Source organism: Aythya ferina (genome assembly GCF_964211825.1).
Source record: "Aythya ferina genome assembly, chromosome: 1".
Lineage (NCBI taxonomy): Eukaryota > Metazoa > Chordata > Aves > Anseriformes > Anatidae > Aythya > Aythya ferina.
Window position 1 is genome coordinate 197019514 of NC_140296.1, and position 20273 is coordinate 197039786.

The 20273-nt window shown below is 38.6% G+C and overlaps 1 protein-coding gene across 7 annotated transcripts in view; it reads right to left on the reverse strand.

Moving 5' to 3' along the window:
* The window catches only part of CACNA2D1 (calcium voltage-gated channel auxiliary subunit alpha2delta 1), a 425824-nt gene that overhangs the window by 350969 nt on the left and 54582 nt on the right, over positions 1 to 20273 (reverse strand). For all 7 annotated transcript variants that reach the window (XM_084535082.1, XM_084535080.1, XM_084535079.1 and 4 more), the window contains exon 2: positions 15076 to 15157. In XM_084535082.1, the coding sequence (XP_084391208.1) occupies positions 15076 to 15157 (82 nt within the window). The remainder of the gene's footprint in view (positions 1 to 15075; positions 15158 to 20273) is intronic.

Below are 20273 nucleotides of genomic sequence, written 5' to 3' on the forward strand. Positions count from 1 at the left end.
TACTTTGATACTACTTCCAACATCAGATAGCCCAGCTAGGCTGGTGTGACACCTTGATGAACAATCAATATTTATAATCAGTCTAGACCAGCTGAAGACTATCATGAAGGTAAAACTACTGTTCAAAGACACTACTGTGCTTCAGACCACAAATCAACAAAAGCTTTGAGATACTTTGAGTGTTTTTGAAATCTGGAGCTAGGTTTTACAAGCTTATATACTAAAGCAGTTAACTTTTTAAATAAAATTTGAATTGAGCACAAATTAATTAAGAGTTTGTCTATTAATCTGTTCTTGCCCTCCCCCTACTTTTGGAGAAGGCATCCCTTGATCAGTTCCCTCTAGGTCCTACCAAAAAGTCTCTCGCCTTCTGTTGTGATGGGGGCCTGCTTATGAACTCGTTTTCTGGTCTTTTTATAGGTCTCTCAACAGTTTTTATTTTTGTTACATGCCTGTGGGTGAGCATGTATCTCTGCTGACCTGTGTCAAGGTCCTGAGTAAGCTGATGGGAATTAATGACCATGACCTACCTCACAGGGATCCTCTGCCTGCACCCCTGTGCATGGGCTCCATTTCAGCCTAGTCCTGGGCAGCTACTCTGTAGGTATGACTGTTTTCAGCCCTAACTCCTGAATGGACCTTGGACCTATGCCATATGTAGTCAATCTCCTAGATGGACCTCTCAGATGTTTGTTATAGCTTTTTTTCCAGTCCTATCACTTTGATTGACTTCAGACCCACATTGTAGCCTTGTTTCCAGCCTGTCCCTAGCCCCATCTCCTTTTGCTCCTAACTGGAGGCCCTGGATGAATCCTGGACCTGGTTCATTGCCTCTCAGTTCTGAAGCTGCTGATAGACTGCTACCAGCATCCAGCTCCCTTACAACAGCACAAAACTAAAATCCCCCCTCCCTCCCTGACTCAGGTGGCTGCTATACAATGGAAACATTACCTCAGCATTAACCACCTGGAACTAGGAGAACTGGAGAACACTTGTCACAGATATTTGCACGTTTCTTTATGAAGCCATCCCAGATTTACTACCTGTGGCTGAGAAAGAGCTAATCTGACACCACATTCAAAGCCAGCACCTTTCCAATGCACAACTCATGCACCAGCAACTCCAGAGTACTTATTAGCTGCTGCAGAGTATGTCACAAAAGCAAAGAAATAACTTAGGTACAGAGTTGTCCTCAAACTAAAAGAACGTTCAGAGTCTTCAGTGCTGGGGGGCTAGATGCAGAAAGATCCCAGTGTCTGGAGGTCACTGCTGGAGTCCAGCCCAGCTGACAGGCTGGGCCACTCAACATCAAAGCTGGTTCTGTGCATTGGATAATCCTCTGTTGAAACCAGTAAGAACTGATGAGCAATGTCTGCTCTTTGCTAACACTTAGTTTGAGATTTATGTAGCTCTGAGATTTCTAAAACTAAGGCTAAGCAAGCATCCCAACTCACATTTATAGCTACTGAAAGAAAGAGGCACATCCAAAGGTTTTATTCTCAGAGTATTTGTCTGCCCCTTATCTAGACAATAGAGTCCCTTATCTAGACAATAGAGTTGACTTACTGTTCTTGAATGAAGCAAAATCCTTGCTTAATGAACCATATCAGTGTCAAATAAAAATATAGCTAACATGTAACTTAAAAAGTTTTTCTAATTTATAAATCTACTTTAACTCAGTCCAGAATTGTTGTTGAGTTCATTCACTGCTCTCCGTTTCCCCTCTCCCCCTCTGAAACAAAATGATATAGATTTACCCAAAAAATTATTCCTGGAGAGAAAAGAATTGTCTTGCTTAAAATTAAAAATAAATAAATAAATAATAAAAAAGTACATTTCTTACTGAAATTTCAGGTAAAGTTTTGAAAACAAATATTCTGACAAAATTATACTGTTTTATCAGAAAAAAAAAATCAACAAATTATTCAATTTTGGCTTCATGAGAGACATGAAGTGACATGTCATGATCTCACATATGCGAGAAAAGAAAAGAAGGGGTGACTGTTTGACAGACATCTAAACATATGAACGGATCTTGGAAGCAGGCAAGAAGACAAAATCACTCCAATCTACTTGAGTGATTATTACTGCTAACTTTTTATTGCTGTGGGTATTGTCCTTTAACTCAAATTTTGAACAGTCATAGACAACTATGTAATCTACCCAAAGGGAACAAATTCTGTCTTCTCACTATCATATCCTATTTACAAAGTTACAATCTGTATTTCTAATACATGTCAGAGAACTTCTTTTTTTTTTTTTTTCAACAAGATGCTTCTTTTCTTTGAATAACAAGTGATCCATTGCAGAACATATTGAAAAGTGTTCCTTCTCAAGTTCGGTACACAAAGAAATCAGACTGAGTACTTTAAACGTGTCTTACTCTCTGCTTTTATATATGTATAAATAAGATTACAGTTGCTCCCTAGCAACCCCCTGATGCCTTCATTCTTGAAATTCATGACAATAACACAAAGGAAAAAACAATAGTTTACTGTATCTGTTGCTTTTCTGAATCACTTGCCTGATCACTGACTGCTGTTCAGATCTGAGATGACATGTGACATGGCAACTGCCACTTTGAAAACCATGCCATACCATAGCAGTGATGTACACATTAGGAAAGAAATTATCACAGAGAGTTCATTCCTAGGTAATACATGCAGGCTGAGTTCAATTCTACACCATTTTGGAAACACTTATGCCTCAGTTAACATCAGAAAGAATCTAAGTAGTGCCAGAGTCAATTGGCTCACTCAGGTGCCTACTCAAAGGAAAGCAGATAATCAGGGATACTTTGCAGGATGGAATCATCAGACACTTTCAACAGCTGATAATTAAGAAAGTAGTCTAGAGGACTTTAAAATTAAGAAGTAATTTTTGTAATTGTTATTTTGCATTCAAATCTTCATAAAACATGAGTACCTCTGCTTTTGTACCAACATCAAAGATGGATCTGAAAATCCCCCTTAATTGAAAAAATGTAGTTAAGGCAGGTGATTTTGTTTCACAGTGATAGAGTACTAAGTAACAAGACTACACCATTTAATGGTTTCACAGCATTTTCAGATTTTAGCTCAAGTTTTTAGTTGATACTGGATGAGAACCCTTGAATCCCAACCCATGCAGTGAGTAGAATGTTTACAAGTTATTTTTTTTTGTTGTAACAGAAGAAAAATAGAAAAAAATGTTTTATATTTCTCATGCTTTTCTGGCATATTTTGAGGTGGACACTTGTCTCATTTGTCAAACTCATTTACTTTTAGGAAATTTTATCCTGCCTCAGCTGCTGTTAATGCCATTTAACACCTACTGACTCTCCCCAAATGTTATATTTATTCATAGCAGATTCTATTTTGATGTTTTACTAACCAGAAAATGTGGAAATTGATTAGCTTTCTTGATTAGTTACAACCATCATCTGTATATGACCACAAAGTGAGGCAAGAATAGGACAGCTTTTCTTAGTTTTAGGACAATTTTTATTAGTGTTAAAACCAGTGGAAAGCTGTAAATGAACCAAGAACATTTTTTGCACAAAGATTATCCAGATCATCAAATAGTAATTAAAACTACAGTAATATTAGGCTACCCCTTCCTTCCCTTGAGTCTGAAGAAGCTTTTTTAATGCATCCACCTATTCCTAATGACTTACAGCTGATTTTGCCTGCTGGAAGAAGGAACTCTTCAAAATGCCAGTTTATTGCTAAGGGAACAGAGGGAGAGCAGCATCTGCAAATAATAAATGAGGCTCCCTGTGTTTTGACAGTCTCTTAATTTCCATTTGGATTACAAAGAGAACTTGCAGATGTGTCTTCAAATTTTCCAGGCTGCATTTTTAAAAGTGATTTAATTTTACTGACCTCTTGACATTGGTTAGCAATGTGTAAACTCAAAAGAAATTAGTTTGGAGGATTTTAACGTTTAACTTTCTATTTTTAACATTTCCAGCTTTAGTATTTGGTTGTAGAGCATAGCAGTGGCAGTGGTATACCACTCAAATGAGACATACCTTTGTAAATACTGTATTATAAAAATTCAGTTTCTGTATTTTGGTAATCCCTAACCACTCTAACCTATCTCATATATTGTTTAAATTCTTGCAAATGGATTCCAGCTTCTCAATGATTACATGAAATTCCTAGGTTTCACTGTAACAACCCATTCATAACAATGTTCAAGTCAAGAGATTCCATTCTAAAAGTAATCTTGGACTCATTTCCCACCACCACACCCCATTCCAACAGCAAACTGTTGTCCTTGCCTTAGGGATGAGGCAAAAGACACAAATGTAAATGGTGTACAATAGCTAATTTATGCTTACAATTCAGGCGTTTCAGAGCACTAGCCTCATACTCAGCCCACTCACCCATTCCAAATTTCTGATAAACGATGTATTACATTATAAATTACTGAAAAAGAAGAAAATTTAGAGTTGGTTCCATGTTTTTAGATTTTTCTCCTTCTGCTCCTGAGAAAAACAGTGTAAGAAACTGCACATTCACAGAAAACTGCGGTTATAGACCTGATAGAACCACTCATAGAAATTGTGTGAACTCAGGGAATTTTCATCTAATATAAAACCAGTAATCCAATGAAATTCCAAGAAATGCTTCAATAATTTCAAAACACCTGTGATTTTTGTTTTGTTAATTTTGTTTTTAATTTTCTTTTCAAAATGACACTTTAAAATTTAGTTGTGTTTAGGTTTTATGACTGAAAATTCCTCTATTTTACTTGAGGTTAAAAAATATTTTAGACTTCTGTTCTCTTAAATAAAATAAAAAGAAACAAAAGGAGAACAGAAAGGATACAATATTTTCTGACTTTTGAGACCAGCCATTATGAACCTGACTCGATGCCACAATCTATTGCCTGCATATGAAAGACTCCTTGATTCCAATATTCAACTTCTTTAAACACTTGCTTTCCTTTCATAGAGCACTAGAGAGTACACCCAGGGCATGCAGTGAACAGCTTCATGGTTATTCATGGTATGCCTACACCTGTTGAGGCATTAGTGTTTTTTTTTTTTTCCAGTTTCAGGAGTGATGAAGGATGGAGACTGCACACATTCACATCAATATATTTCTGTTTGATCAGAAGTCATGTGCCTAAAAATTCAGGGTTAAAATAGTGACAAATTAATCAGAATCTATAACAATCAGAACAACCAAATGAAATTCAGACTTGCAAAGTCCATAGAAAAGGTCTTCAGAGAAATGCAAACTAATTGCATTTGGGATGTTATTCTTGAAATCAAAACTACTTTAAACAAACAAAAAAAAAATCAAGATCTCACATTTCTTTTATACTTTTCTTAGTAATAAAACTCTCCATTACTTTAATCTTAACAAGGATGAATGTAGTATATTCTGGAATGTGGCCATATGTCCCCTAGGTCCATCTGGTAGTTCATCAGAGAACAGCATGAGGTACAAAACTCTTTGCCTTTGGCTAAACCATATTCAAGCTGAATGCAACCTGATAAATACAGTAAGGGAAAAAAAAAAAAAAAAAAAAAAGAGAGAGAGTAAAGCTAGTAAAAAAAAAAAAAAAAAAAAAGGAAATTTAAATTCTCTGTATCAGCTTAATTGCTTGAATTAATAATTCCAAATAATTCCAAATTTATATAAAGTGTTCACTAATTAATTCCATTAAAGAGAAAAATAGTAAGAATTAAAACATTTACTGCCAACTTGTCTGTCAAGCCACCTTTCACACCAAGAATTTCAGACCACCTATGATGACAGTAGAGAAGACACATGCAAATAGAAATTTTACGTTAATTTCAAGAAAGCTGCTAAAGTCTCCCCTTGCACATATGTCTATACAGTTAATGAAGAGATCAAGGAAAGCTCTATATGACAGCTTCTCTACATAAAAATTTAGTGGCATATGACAGCTTCTACAGATAAAAAGTTAGTGACATGCCTCTATCTGTGGAGCTTCGAGAACATAACAGTATCTTTGCTGGAATTTGTAATAAGTCCAACAGAAAATTACCGCTAGGTTATAATTCCTTCTGGCAGAAGGAAGCCTTCCTGAACATTCATGCTCCAGGGCAGCTCAAATCAGAGACCAGTCTCTTAAAAGTCACTCATCTCAGATAAACTCTATGGACTTATCCAGGGATGTGAAAATCTGAAAGCATGGACTGGGAATCTGCTGCCAATCTGAGTGCTTCAGCTGACTCCCACCATCTGTGTGTTAGGCACATAGACCTCACACTGAGCAATGGCTGAAATGTGCTCATGCAGAACCGTGGCTGAGTGTTCGGCAAGAAAGAGCTAATTATTCTAAAATAGTATTCAAGAGAGAAAATAAATTAAAAAAAATATCTAACAGTTGCTGGTGGACTGACTGTGAATGGAACTTGTTGCCACACAACAAACACCCGTGTGTAGCTCTGTTTCATTCTGGAGGAAGGCACAGTATTTCTATCTTGGTATGAATATCATTTAAAGGCCGAGTCATTCTATATGGGTTCACTCTACAGCTCTTGGGACTTTAATAATAGCATGGCTTGTGAACATCATGCATGGATTGTTTTTGCAGCAATGTACCAAAAAAGAAACAGATTCAGAGACTAAATTTCCTTGGAACAGCATCTGTAACTGCTGTTTTGTTCAATTATGCCATTGCTTGAAAAGGTTACACTGTACAAGATGGCATTTCTTTGCCATAGTAGTCATAGTGAAGCTCCTGTGTGTTTGTCACGTCAAAGCTCTTAACAGACCCACATTTTTAATACAGTGTTTATGTAAAATAGGATTCTCTTCAATCAGTTTGGAACAGACAGGCTTGTGCATTGCTATAAGGCATATTCTCTACTCTGAGGTCTTCCTCTCTGTGTACTGCAAGGATCCTTCCCTCTTTTCTCTTGTCCCTAGAGGTATTTTAGGAACTAGAAAGCAAAAGCATACTTGTAGTTTATTAGATTAAAAGAGCTGTCAATTAGCTTAGTCATGGGCCTTTGCTGTGAAATGTCTATGTGAAAATGGAAGTTGAGCATACTTCCATCAAAATATGGCTACTTATTTACTTAATCTTGTAGTTCAATAGGATCTCTACCTATTTTTTTCAGCATGCTGAGGTAACTCTTCATAGGTAAAAAACTTGACTTTGAACTTTTTGTGCATTTTTTTTCTTTACTAAGATAGAGCATCTACAGATAAATGAAGCTAGTGAGATAAGATACATACTCAATATTTATTTTGCTGCATAGATTTAAAAATTCTTTTAAAGTGCTGTCTATACCTTCTTTTTTTTTTTTCCCTGAAAGTCTATTTGCTCTGTAGAGACTGCTATCATTCTTACCAGAGAAGCTTCATAATGCCTGACAGCACAGAGAGTTCACAAGTAGGACAAAGTTACATGAACCCTTTTAAGTTGAAATGACAATTACAATTTTATATTTTAAAATATATTAAATGACAATTACTATTTTATATTTTAAAACACATCATTTATACCATTAAAGGGCATATACTAAGCTGTGCCTTTGTCAAGAGATATTTAAAGAAGCATGTTAGACATCTTGTACCTCCTTAAAGATTTTACAGTGTATCCTGTAATCTTGCTTTCAAGTCTCAATTTGTTGTACATACAAAACCACCTGATGAACATTCCCTTTGCTCTTCTAGGGAAAAAAAAAATCTATTAAATCATTGAAAGTACCCAACAATACCCTTTTCATCTCAGCAACTACAACAGCAGCAATATCAAGCTATGTCCTCTCTTTTTTACATTATGTAAAAATGGTTAAAGTTTTTTTGTTTCATTCTGTTTTCTTCTCAAAAATAGTTTTTACTTGCTTGAATTGTAAATCAAATGTTAGGCATAATTCTTAGCTAATGTAAATCAGAGTAATACACTGAAGTCAGTGGAGCTCTGCCAGTTTTCAACCAGCTGATTATTTTGGCATCTTGAATCCTGACTTCCTTACTTGTTGAAACAATCTTCACATTACTGTGATGAAGATATTACGTATGTATTAAATCCAAGTTGGAATTCTCCCAGATCTTGCTCTAACTCCCAATTAATGTCCAAAAAAAGCAGTATTTAAAAATGTACTTAAGATCTATTTTTGGAAGACTCTTTTGAGACTTTCCCAGACAGTTTAAGTAAGACTTGAGAGATACAAGGAGCAAATGAATTTTAAACACAATCGGTCTTACTGATAAAGAATTCACATTTATGTGGCTCTGGTATTTGTGCTGATATGTACTGCCAAACTAACAATCTACCACAACTAATTCAGAGAAAGAATGATCTTGTATTAAAGCTCTAAATAGGCAAATGAAAATCCGAGCTCAGTACCTGGTTGGATCAGAGTTCTCTGCATGGTCCTTACTCTTCTTACTAACTAATTTAGCAAAGGAGTAGATGAGCATTGATATATTAAAGAACTTATTCTCTGTGCACTTTAAAAAAATCACTCAACTCTCACCTGCCTCTCCATCTCTTACACACAATTATTTTCTGTTCCTTCTACTACTGTTATACTGATAGTTTTTTTTAAGGCTATGGATAAGAGCAGCCTCAATTTAGAACTTTTCATTCACTTGAATCCAATCTTTTTGGACGTTTTGCTTACCACAGGTATTGCTGTTATCACTGGTAACAAGAAAAAGAGTTTATGAAATTTCCATTGGCATAAACATATTCATATAGCACTTGCAGGGGAAGCAGGCGATCAGGCCCAGTCAGCATGGGTTTATGAAAGGCAGGTCATGCCTGACGAACCTGATCTCCTTCTATGACAGAGTGACGTGCTGGGTGGATGAGGGAAAGGCTGTGGATGTGGTCTACCTTGACTTCAGCAAGGCTTTTGACACTGTCTCCCACAGCATTCTCCTCAAGAAACTGGCTGCTCTTGGCTTGGACTGGCGCACGCTTTGTTGGGTTAGAAACTGGCTGGATAGCCGGGCCCAAAGAGTTGTGGTGAATGGAGCCAAGTCCAGTTGGAGGCCAGTCACTAGTGGCGTCCCCCAGGGCTCGGTGCTGGGGCCGGTCCTCTTTCATATCTTCATCGATGATCTGGACGAGGGCATCGAGTGCACCCTCAGTAAGTTCGCAGATGACACCAAGTTAGGTGCGTGTGTCGATCTGCTTGAGGGTAGGAAAGCTCTGCAGGAGGATCTGGATAGGCTGCACCGATGGGCTGAGGTCAACTGCATGAAGTTTAACAAGGCCAAGTGCCGGGTCCTGCACCTGGGGCGCAATAACCCCAAGCAGAGCTACAGGCTGGGAGAGGAATGGTTGGAAAGCTGCCAGGCAGAGAAGGACCTGGGAGTGATGGTGGATAGTCGGCTGAATATGAGCCAGCAGTGTGCTCAGGTGGCCAAGAAGGCCAACAGCATCCTGGCTTGTATCAGGAACAGCGTGACCAGCAGGGCTAGGGAGGTGATCGTCCCCCTGTACTCAGCTCTGGTGAGGCCGCACCTCGAGTACTGTGTTCAGTTTTGGGCCCCTCGCTACAAGAAGGACATGGAGGTGCTTGAGCGGGTCCAGAGAAGGGCGATGAAGCTGGTGAGGGGCCTGGAGAACAAGTCCTACGAGGAGCGGCTGAGGGAGCTGGCCTTGTTCAGCCTGGAGAAGAGGAGGCTCAGGGGTGACCTTATCGCTCTTTTTAGGTACCTCAAGGGAGGCTGTAGCGAGGTGGGGGTTGGCCTGTTCTCCCACGTGCCTGGTGACAGGACGAGGGGGAATGGGCTTAAGTTGCGCCAGGGGAGTTTTAGGTTAGATGTTAGGAAGAACTTCTTCACTGAAAGGATTGTGAGGCACTGGAACAGGCTGCCCAGGGAAGTGGTGGAGTCACCATCACTGGAAGTCTTCAAAAGACGTTTAGATGTAGAGCTTAGGGATATGGTTTAGTGGAGGGCTGTTAGCGTTAGGTTGGAGGTTGGACTCGATGACCTTGAGGTCTCTTCCAACCTAGAAATTCTGTGATTCTGTGATTCTGTGATATTTTCAGAAACATAGTCATTATTGAAGTAATCACTAAATAAATTCCCAAATAACTTCTCTTTTTTAACACTATGTGAAACATTTATGATTATATAATAATTTGTCCACACCATAAAGATGTTTTCAGAAGTTGTTATTAATGCAATGGTTTACAATGGCTCTATTATCTGCCCCAAAACAAGAGGAATGTTGTTAGTCACCAGGTCAATATTGTGATTCCAAGTGACTGTAAGAAATCGTTCAGAGAAAAAAAGAAAAGGGAATCCTTCTCTGAGGGGATTCATTTCATAAACGCGATTCCATTAAATTCAATACACGATGAATATAAACGCCTTAAAGATAAAAAACGTTCTCTCACTGGATGTCTGCGTCCACCAACTTTTACAGAGACACTAAACAGTCACATAACAGTTTTCTTGCTTAATTTTGAAGGTGTTTTATTCTGAATTTCTTTATTTATATGGAAGTAGATGTTACATTTTGAGTTTTATATTCTCTCTCCCCCAGACTAAAATCACAGAATCACAGAATTTCTAGGTTGGAAGAGACCTCCAAGATCACGGAGTCCAACCTCTGATCTAACACTAACCAGTCCTCCACTAAGCCATATCACTAAGCTCTACATCTAAACGTCTTTTAAAGACCTCCAGGGATGGTGACTCCACCACTTCCCTGGGCATCCCATCCCAATGCCTAGCAACCCTTTTGGTAAAGAAGTTTTTCCCAATATCCAACCTAAACCTCCCCTGGTGCAACTTTAGCCCATTCCCCCTCATCCTGTCACCAGGCACATGGGAGGATAGACCAATCCCCACCTCACTACAGCCTCCTTTAAGATACAACACATACATCAAGGGTTCTGGCAGTGTTCCTATGCCTCTCTGTTGTGGCCAGAAGAAAGTATTTCACAGTTCTCCAGAACAGACCATTGTGTAGGATAATTTTCAACTGCATAAACAGACACGAACATCAAACTTATGTGCAGGTATGTATAACACCGGTGAACAATAAGACATCTTCAACAAGTTTGGAAACACCATAAACCTGCATGGTACAGCAGCTATCTGGAAAATCCTTGGCTTTTGAAGAAACAATTCACTCCAGCTGAGAAATTAGTGAACATGCTACCTCGAGAGCTATCTTACTCACCTCATGGTTCTTCGCAGAAGACCCAGCTGGATAAAGAAGGCACAAAGTTTACCTGAATCAGTTGGACTTATTCTACTGAGTTCAGCAGGCTATAAAATGGTTATAAGCTGTGAAATGTCTTTCTTATGAGTTTTAACCTCATCACTTGGCCAAATCAAAACTGACTTTTTTAAGAAACAGGAAACACATTTCTCCTTCTGGATATGTACCTGACCAAAGAATAACATTCCACCACTACATACTCTAGTACTACAGCTGTTCACAGAAAGTCACATCTACTGTTTTATAGCAGAAGCCCTGTGCTCCTTGTTTTTGAATTGATCACTCTGTTTTGGGGTAGGAGGGTAAACAAGCAAAAAAAAAAAAAAAAAATGTTTTGAAGCTATCCAAAAGCATGAAGACTACAGGCTTGGTCCAAAGAATTCTGGAAGTAGTCAAAGTAATGAGCCAGAATCAAAGCTGAAAATTCAGTTGAACTGTTAAGCATTTTTAAAGCTTAAGCAACTGAAGGCAAGTTCCGTGAATAGAAGTGACAGGCATGCAAGCATGCTGTTTTTAATGTCTTGTAATCTCCATTTTTGCAAGACTGTGGTTCATTTCAGAGGAGATCTGACTAAACATTAATAGGCAGTAAGCAGAAAAGAAATGATGCTGCTCAAAAATGTGAAAGTGAGAACTACCTGCAAACAGAAGGAAAGAGGGAGAGACTGTTTACCGTTGAAGAGAGCTAATCAAAAACAACTAAAGTTAAAGACATCATGCAATTTAGGTCAAACAAATGGCTTTGATAGAGGGATATTTTACACTGAAACACCCCCTTCCCCACCCCCTTTTTTTTTTGCTTCTAATCCTGAAATTACATGCAAATATTGACCATCTTGTGAATATCCTCAAGGATAACTTATGATTTGCTTCAACTGTGCTATAAATTTTAACTTTGGAAAAGCAACTTACCTACAGTATTCAAAGATAATGTTTTTTTCAGCATGAATGTTACTATTGTATACTATAACTATAGCCAGTGGCATTGCATACTACTATGCTTGCCCAGCAGTTATAATTAGAAGATTGTTTTAGCAGCTTGTAAATTTTATTAATTTTAGCTATACAAAGTAACATTTTCCTTGGGGTAGGGGGGAAATATGAGTGAGAGTGTCAATCTCTTGGTTTTTCATTACTTATTTTACTATGCTTTCTTTGCATGGAAATGACAGGCAAAATGGTTAAGACATTATCTCATTGTTTTGCTCAATTAGAAATTCTCTGTAAAACATTTCTCTTTGAAATATTCTATATTTCCTTCACTGTAGACTAAAGATATAAAGTATTCTTTCAAAGATAGATCTTTTATTCCTTCCTGTATATTGCATTTTAGCCCGAAAAACAACTGCATGTCACTGGAGAGATTTTTCAGCTACATCCCCAAGATCCTACATGCAGATGTATTCCAAACCAGACAGTTTCACTCCCATCATGCTTCCTCCACAACTAAAACTCAGACTTACTCTGGTCTCTCCAGTGATCTCCAGATCATACCTGTGGTCTAATCAGTGCAAGAAAGAAGAGATGACAAGTAGATGAGGAACAAAGGATAAATGATTGGGATGATGTAGGAGACAACAGACTGGCAGGCAAAGAATAAGGAGAGAAGAGACTGGAGAGGAAAGGAGAAACAAACTACATGTCTGAGACTGAGAACTAGTAATGGAGGGAAAGATAGGAAGGGTGAAGAAAAATACTTGTCAGCAGAAACTGGAACAGAAACAAAGAATGTATTCAGGAGGACTGAAAGATAGCCCAACCAGCATAGCAGGAATATGGAATGGAAGGGCCAATGTCGGATCTGACATATGACGCTGAATGAGGGTATGGTGGGATGTACTGGGTTCACACAGCAAGGTTTTGGTCGCAGGGGGGTTGCAGGGGTGGCCTCTGTGAGAAGAGTCCAGCAGCTGCCCCCTGTTAAATCAGGGCCTGCTCCAGTTGGTTCCAAAAGGAATGCACTACTAGTCTGTGTGATGCTCATTGCACCTTTGTGAGTGAGCATATAAGAAACAACAACAAAAAAGAACCCACCATGCAACAGCAGCTGGAAGAAAGGAGTTAGAAAATGTGAGAGAAACATCTCTGCACGAAAGTGAGTGTAGAAGGAAGACAGGAGGTGCTTCAGGTGCCAGAGCAGCAGTTCCCTTGCAGCCTATGGTGGAGCAGGCTGTCCCCCTGCAGCCCATGGGTCCCACATGGAGCAGATCTCCACGCTGCAGCCCATGGAGGAGCCCCTGGTGGGGCAGGTGGATGTGGCCTGGAGGAGGCTGCGGCCCATGGAGAGCCCCCGCAGGAGCAGGCCCCGGGCCGGAGCTGCAGCTCATGGAGAGGAGCCCACGCAGGAGCAAGGGGGTCTTGGAGGAGCTGCTGCCCATGGGGAACCTGTGCTGGAGCAGTTTGCTCCTGATGTATGGACCCCATGGTATGGATCCGTGTCGGAGCAGTTCTTAAAGAGCTCCTGCCCGTGAAAGCCCCCACAGGATCAGTTCAGGAAGGACAGCGTTCTGTGGGAGGGACCCCATGTGAAGCAGGGGCAGGGAGTGACTGTGAAGGAGTGGTGGAGACAAAACTTTAGGGTCTGACCACAGCTCTCCTTGTTCTTTGGAGGAGGGGAAATGAGAGAGCAGCATGGTGAAGCTTAGCTACCTAGCATTGTGAAACCATCACATGGGGAAAAAGAGACACCACAAGTACGGAGGATAATGGATCACACAGAGAACAGATGAGCAAAAAGGACCCTGAATCCACTTAGCAGAAACTCCTCACCAAAACATGCAGAGAGAGACATGATTCACAAGCCTTCTTGTCCTCTGTCAGCAGATATGTGTGAAATCCACCTACAAAAAATCCCATCAGCTTTCCATGCTGGGATAACCTTACAGTTCGTCAGGAAGCTTAAGTAATAGACGTTTCTGTGTTGTTGAGACCTTATTGTGGAAACCCACATGTGTATCAATCTAATGCTTTTTTTGCTAGGATTTCAAGATTTTGGTTTCAGTTAGGATTTTGTTTTCTGTTTGTTTGGGGATTTCTAAGATTAAAAACTGCATCTAAAGCATCTGTTTTAATACTCTTTTATTTATTTTGCAATATCAAGCACTCAAATGTTAGGAAAGGCCACAACTAAAATAATCTCTGCAAACTTCATTTATGTTCCTCATGTACATGCAGTGCCACAGCCCTTCCTTCATCAGGATGGGCAGGGATAGGGAAAGGGAAATATATGAACATGTGGTTGCATACTTTGTGACGATGTATAAACAAAGTTTTTAGGTAGCCTAATCCTGACATTTTCTGAATTGTGACTACATAGTTCTGCCATCTCAGAATGTGTTTTTAGCCTCTATGAATGAAATATAGCACAAAAATGTCTTCTCAATGAAACAATAATTTATTTCCTACAACAATAAGTTCATTCCTAAAACACACTTTGTATTAAATTAAAATAGCTGAATATAACTAATTTTCATTCTCATCTGTTTCTTGTAGCCAACGGCTGCTTCACAGCTGTGAATATATGCCCAGAAATGGTCTCCCTTGTTGATATAGAGCAGAATGTTTGACTGCTGTGAATGGTTGCTTCCTGGATACTTTATCTGACAAACATATAACATAAAAGCACTCATTTAAGGTGGGAGTGTTGCAATAATGGTAAGCCTTATGTCCAATGCTGCAAAGCTGATTAAATATTAGCAACAAGAAAGTGTTGCAACACAAAAAGAGAGAATTGAATGATGCCTATGTTATTCATTTCTCTCTCAGTAAGCACTGTAGAAGAGAAACACTACAGAGTTTAATTTCCCAGTCTTTTTACTATGTTACAATTAAATGATCATAATACCTAGATGATGCACACCATTCATTTCACTCTTCCTGTTATTGCACTCTAAGGCATATCTTCCAACTCACCGCAGCAAGCTGGTCCACTCCACTTGCAGTTCGTGCCAAAGTTACGAGGTCTTCTTGCATCTTATCTACCCATGATTTTATCCTAAAGAAACCAAAAAGAAGAGAGGAAGAGAAGTCCAATCAAATCAATGGCAAATACCTATGACAATCTCAAATACACATAAAGGCTGGCAGATTAACTCTCATGTAATAGGTTTACGCTGAAGTCCACCTGATACAGCTGTGAATCTGCTTTAGATATGTTCTCTGTTCTCCTTTTCTCCCTCTCTTATGCATGAACTTACTTTTTCAATAGTAATGTGAGGAACTTGCATTTAATTATACATTACAAGAAAAGGGAAAAAAAAAAAAGCAGAATAAGCAGAATATATATTATTAAATATAAAATATACGTGAGTATTCTTTGATAAAAACTAATCTTCTTGTAATAGACCAAAACAATCTACATCCTAATAGTGTTCTCTTTCACTGACTAAAATCTAAGCCATGTGTTTTTTTCTTCTACTTTTCAGCAGATGGAGTATGCCTGGTGCTCTCCAGACACTGTCCCTACAATATCACTACAGCAGACTCCTGCTAACAGTTCTGAGGTCTGTTTCCAAATGCAATAGAGCCTAATATACCTTTTTTTTTTTTTCCCCCTTTTATTTATTTATTTATTTATTATTTCATCTAACAGAGCTTCTACCAAACCTTGATGACCTGTACAGGATGAATGTTCTCATACAGTTTTCTGGTGTGGCCACCATACTTCATCTGTTGTAAACCAAGCATGCCATCATATCCATTACTAGCTGTAGCAAAGACCACTACAACAGAGCCTGTGCACTGCCCACCAGGACAACCTGCCTGGCCTACAGCTCATTCACAGCAACAGCTTTCTGTATGGGCTTGAGGTCCCTCTGCCAACAGATAGAACAATCAGAGAAAAACAACAACTGGAAGCAGGCTTCCAAACAGAATACATCTGGCCTGCAGCCCTTTTCTGGACACTCCAAGGAAGAAGAAGTAGGACAGGCAGCCACAGGCATAGGTGGCATGAGTTGTTCTGGCAAGAGGCACCTGCTCCTGGCTGCTGTTGCTGTGCACACTTGGCTCCCTAAGCCCAGTAAACATGACTCTTTGGAAAAGTGTTGGATCCAATACAGTTTTTGTGTTTACATGCAATGTCACATTTTGTAGCAGGAAACGAGTCATGGCACAAGTGTACTCCTGTGAGATCTATGCTTATTCCAGTAACAGAAGAAAGTGGTGTAGCTTGCCTAGCCAGAAAATTTGTTCTCCATCTCATCTATCATGTCATGCCTGTCGTTATTACTGCTCTCAGCTCTGAAACCTGGAACAGATATTTGTATTTATCCTAGCCATTTCCTAGTCTTAATGTGATACATTGGGAATGGCTGCTTAAAAGATTATACATGTAATTTGGAAAGAAAGCAATAAGAGAGACTCCATTTTTGCTGCAATGTCGAAAATTTGGAAGAGTAAGAAAGAATATGGAGGATTGGTTTTAGTCCTTCTTTCCACCATTATTAATACATTTTGTGTTAAACAATCAATATCTTGAAAGGTCACAGACTGTATCATGGAGTCGTGACTTGGGACTTTTATTAAATGATCCTTCATCATGCTTTAGAAGAAGATTCTTGTCTGACTTCTATCATGAAGGACCTTCTGGCAGCTCAAAATAATCTGTGTGCAGGTAGGAATGGGAACCACCTTACAGAAAGGTACTGAGTTTAGTAAAAATGCCAGATATAAGATGTCAGATTGTCCTGGTTTCAGTTAGGACAGAGTTAATTTTCTTCCTACTATCTGGTAGAATGCTATGTTTTGGCTTAGGATGAGAAGAGTGCTGATAACACCCTGATGTTTTAATTGTTGCAGAGCAGTGTTTACACCAAGCCAAGGACGTCTCAGCTTCTTGCTCTGTCCTACCAACGGGCAGGCTGGGGGTGCAGCAGGAGCTGGGAGGGGACAGACCCAGAACAGCTGACCCAAACTAGCCAAAGGGATATTCCATACCATCTGACATCATGCTAAACAATATATAGGGGTGGCTAGCCGGGGGAGGGGAGCCAGACTGCTCGGGGTTAAGCTGGGCATCGGTCAGCGGGTGGTGAGCAATTGCATTGTGCATCACTTGTTTGTACACATTATTAGTAGTAGTACTATTATCATCATTATTGTTATTATTATTATTGTTATTATTATTTCCTGTCTTAATAAACTGTCTTTATCTCAACTCACGGGCTTCACTTTCCCATTTCTCTCCCCCATCCCAGAGAGGGAGGGGGGAGGGTGAGCGAACGGCTGTGTGGTGTTTAGCTGCCGGCCGGGTTAAACCACAACATAGATATAAAACAAATCCTTCTTCTCAGTCAATATTGGGTGGCTCCCCAATCAATACACAGTCTTTTGTGAATCCTATTTTGAGACACCACAAGCAAAATACTCTAACAAAGTACACAAGAACTTTTTGAAAGTTTAGTTCAACATGTCTTTAAGGTCTTTACAAAAAAATCTATATCAGAAACTGAACTCTGGTTTCATGCAACCTAGGAGAGAGCCTTATAATTATGACTCAGCATTCCTTACAAAAAATGCTTAAGCAACTGGCAAGTTGTAACCATGGATTCTCATTAACCATGGCTTCTGCCTGTGATACTGCTGTTTTCATCTTCTGTCTCCAGACCTTCACTTGGCTTGTCTGACACTTATCTATTGTGTCATATCTTTCATTTTCTATTGTGTCATATCTTTTATTTTTCCTTTCCAAATCTTTGGATAAAGAACAGTGATTTTAAGCTGTCTGTACAGCACTTCCATTGTTTTCTAACTAGATGCTAGGAGTATTCAGATGCATAAAAATTACATCTTAAAAAAAATTTAAAAAAAGAAGAAAAAAAGTCATAATTGACATTATTTCACTAGTGTAGTTCATCACCAAACAATTTCAATTGATTTAGTTCCTAGAGGCTAGAAACTGTTCAGAAGACTGTCTGTTCTTTAAAATCTTGTCAGTGCACCAGACGTTTTCAGTGTTGTAACAAAGAATACTCCAAAACTTTTTTTGCCAGTTATAGCTACTAATGATAATCTCATCCATTCACAGCTCATGGTGTGAGAATTGAAGTCTTTTTGCTGGCAGTGTACAAAACAGAACAAAAGAGCAACATTTTGATTAATATCTCCCTGCTCAAGCTACCCACATTACTTCAACCCTTAGACTGCCACTATAACACTTTATATTAGCTTGATATTTGCTACATACAATACTTTTGTATATACAGTATCTCATCCTTGTTTTTAATGCTTCATTCCATGCTCCCTGACAAGTGTCAGAGCATCACTCCACATTTACAGATGACAAAAATCACCCAGCCAGACATTTGTCTTTCTGTTCCCTTAGCTGAAAGTGGAGTAGTTGCTATGTCCTGCAAATGGTGGACTGACTTCTAGCCCAGATGGCAGAACATCAAGTTATAATTCTGAAATTTGGGGGAAAATATTATATACATTAAACCACTACATATGCCAAATCAATAGTGCAAGAGGAGACCTCATTTAGTTTGTAATTATCTAGATTTGCATGAATGTGTTTTTTAGCTTGCAGGTATTTTTCTAATTTGGGACTGCTTTTAAAAGACTTCTAAAAAAAGACTTTGAAATTAATGCTTCTAAGTAAAATAGTGCTAAAGCATTACAGGAATCTTTCCACTGTATAAAATAGTTAATTCTCCATGAGGAAAAAGTATATGCACAGAAGCATGAGTGTTGTAATGAAAATGCTTCATGAGCATTGTAATGAAACACAGAATTAAAAAAAAAAAAAAAAAAAAAAGAAACCTTACTAGGACAAGTCCACTGGCTGAAAAGGACTGAAACTATAGAGAGTGTACTAGAAGGGCTTGGATAAGTGTCTTGAATGAAAATCTTACTGATCTGTCTTTACCATACCATGGCATGAAAAAAGGGTTTGGTTCAACGTGCTTCTTAACTTGATACTTCTCCCAGCCTCTTTGCAGATCTTCAGAAATTCAAAGAACACTAGCAGAATGCATAAAAAGACTGGAGACCCCCAAAAGTGTGGTTGTTCTTAGGTGTGAGCTCCAGTGCCCCCACCAGAAATCTGCTGCAGGGCTTCAACATTTTATCAAATGCTTACAAGACCAAGTATGCTAACAGAAAAACCTCCAGATGGAGAGGATATTTTAAAAGGTGCTCAAAAGCTCCCTTCATCCATAATAACTGAACAGCTTTCTCTCTCTCTCTCTTTTTTTTTTTTTTTTTTTTTTTAATTGACATTCCTCATTATTTGTGGGACTGTCAAGATTTAGGGACATGGTAGCAAAATGTCAATGTATGAACTCACCCTCAGAGTTGTTATGTGCTAGTGGAACAAGCCACTGACAAGAATGAGACATTTTAAAATAAGAGTTAGCCTAGACACAACTAGCAGACATAACAACCTGCTTTGGACATGGAGTACTTATTTTCTCCTACCTACCTTTTACAGAGATTTGACCAATCTCTGGGCTATTTTACCATTCTTTGGTGAATGTCTGCTGTACCATTTAGTTAGTTTGCTACCTGTCTCCAATCCAGATAATGAGAATACCCCATCAATTTAATGTTGATGCTTTTCTGTGGAGGTTCAACAAAGGCTATAGGTGCAATGAGTCAACAGTCTGTAGTTGTTCTTCCCCTTGCATCATATCACCAAGAATACTCTTACTGTCTTATTTCTTTGCTTATTCACATCCTACATCTCTAACATGGTAACATGAAAGTGATATATAACAGGATTTAGAGACTGATTACATTTTCATTGACTGTTATAACTGCTTCCATCATTGTCCTAATATTCCTAAATCTTATTTTCCACACTTTTCTTTCCAGAGTAAGATATAAAATAAATTAATTATCTGGTTGAAATCTCACAAACCCCTTATATTTTACAAACATTTAGTTTTGTACAAAATAGAAATCAGTTATGTTATCAGTATGTTAACAGAAATCATCCTTTATGGTGCATTTTGTTTACCACAGTTTTAAGTCCATCACATGTATCTGTAGAACAGTATCAACTCATAAACACAAGTATAAATAATAATAATAATAATAAATAATCTACCATTTTTGTATGTTTTCTGTTTTTCTTTGTGAAAGAATGAGGTATACAAAAGGTGAAAAAG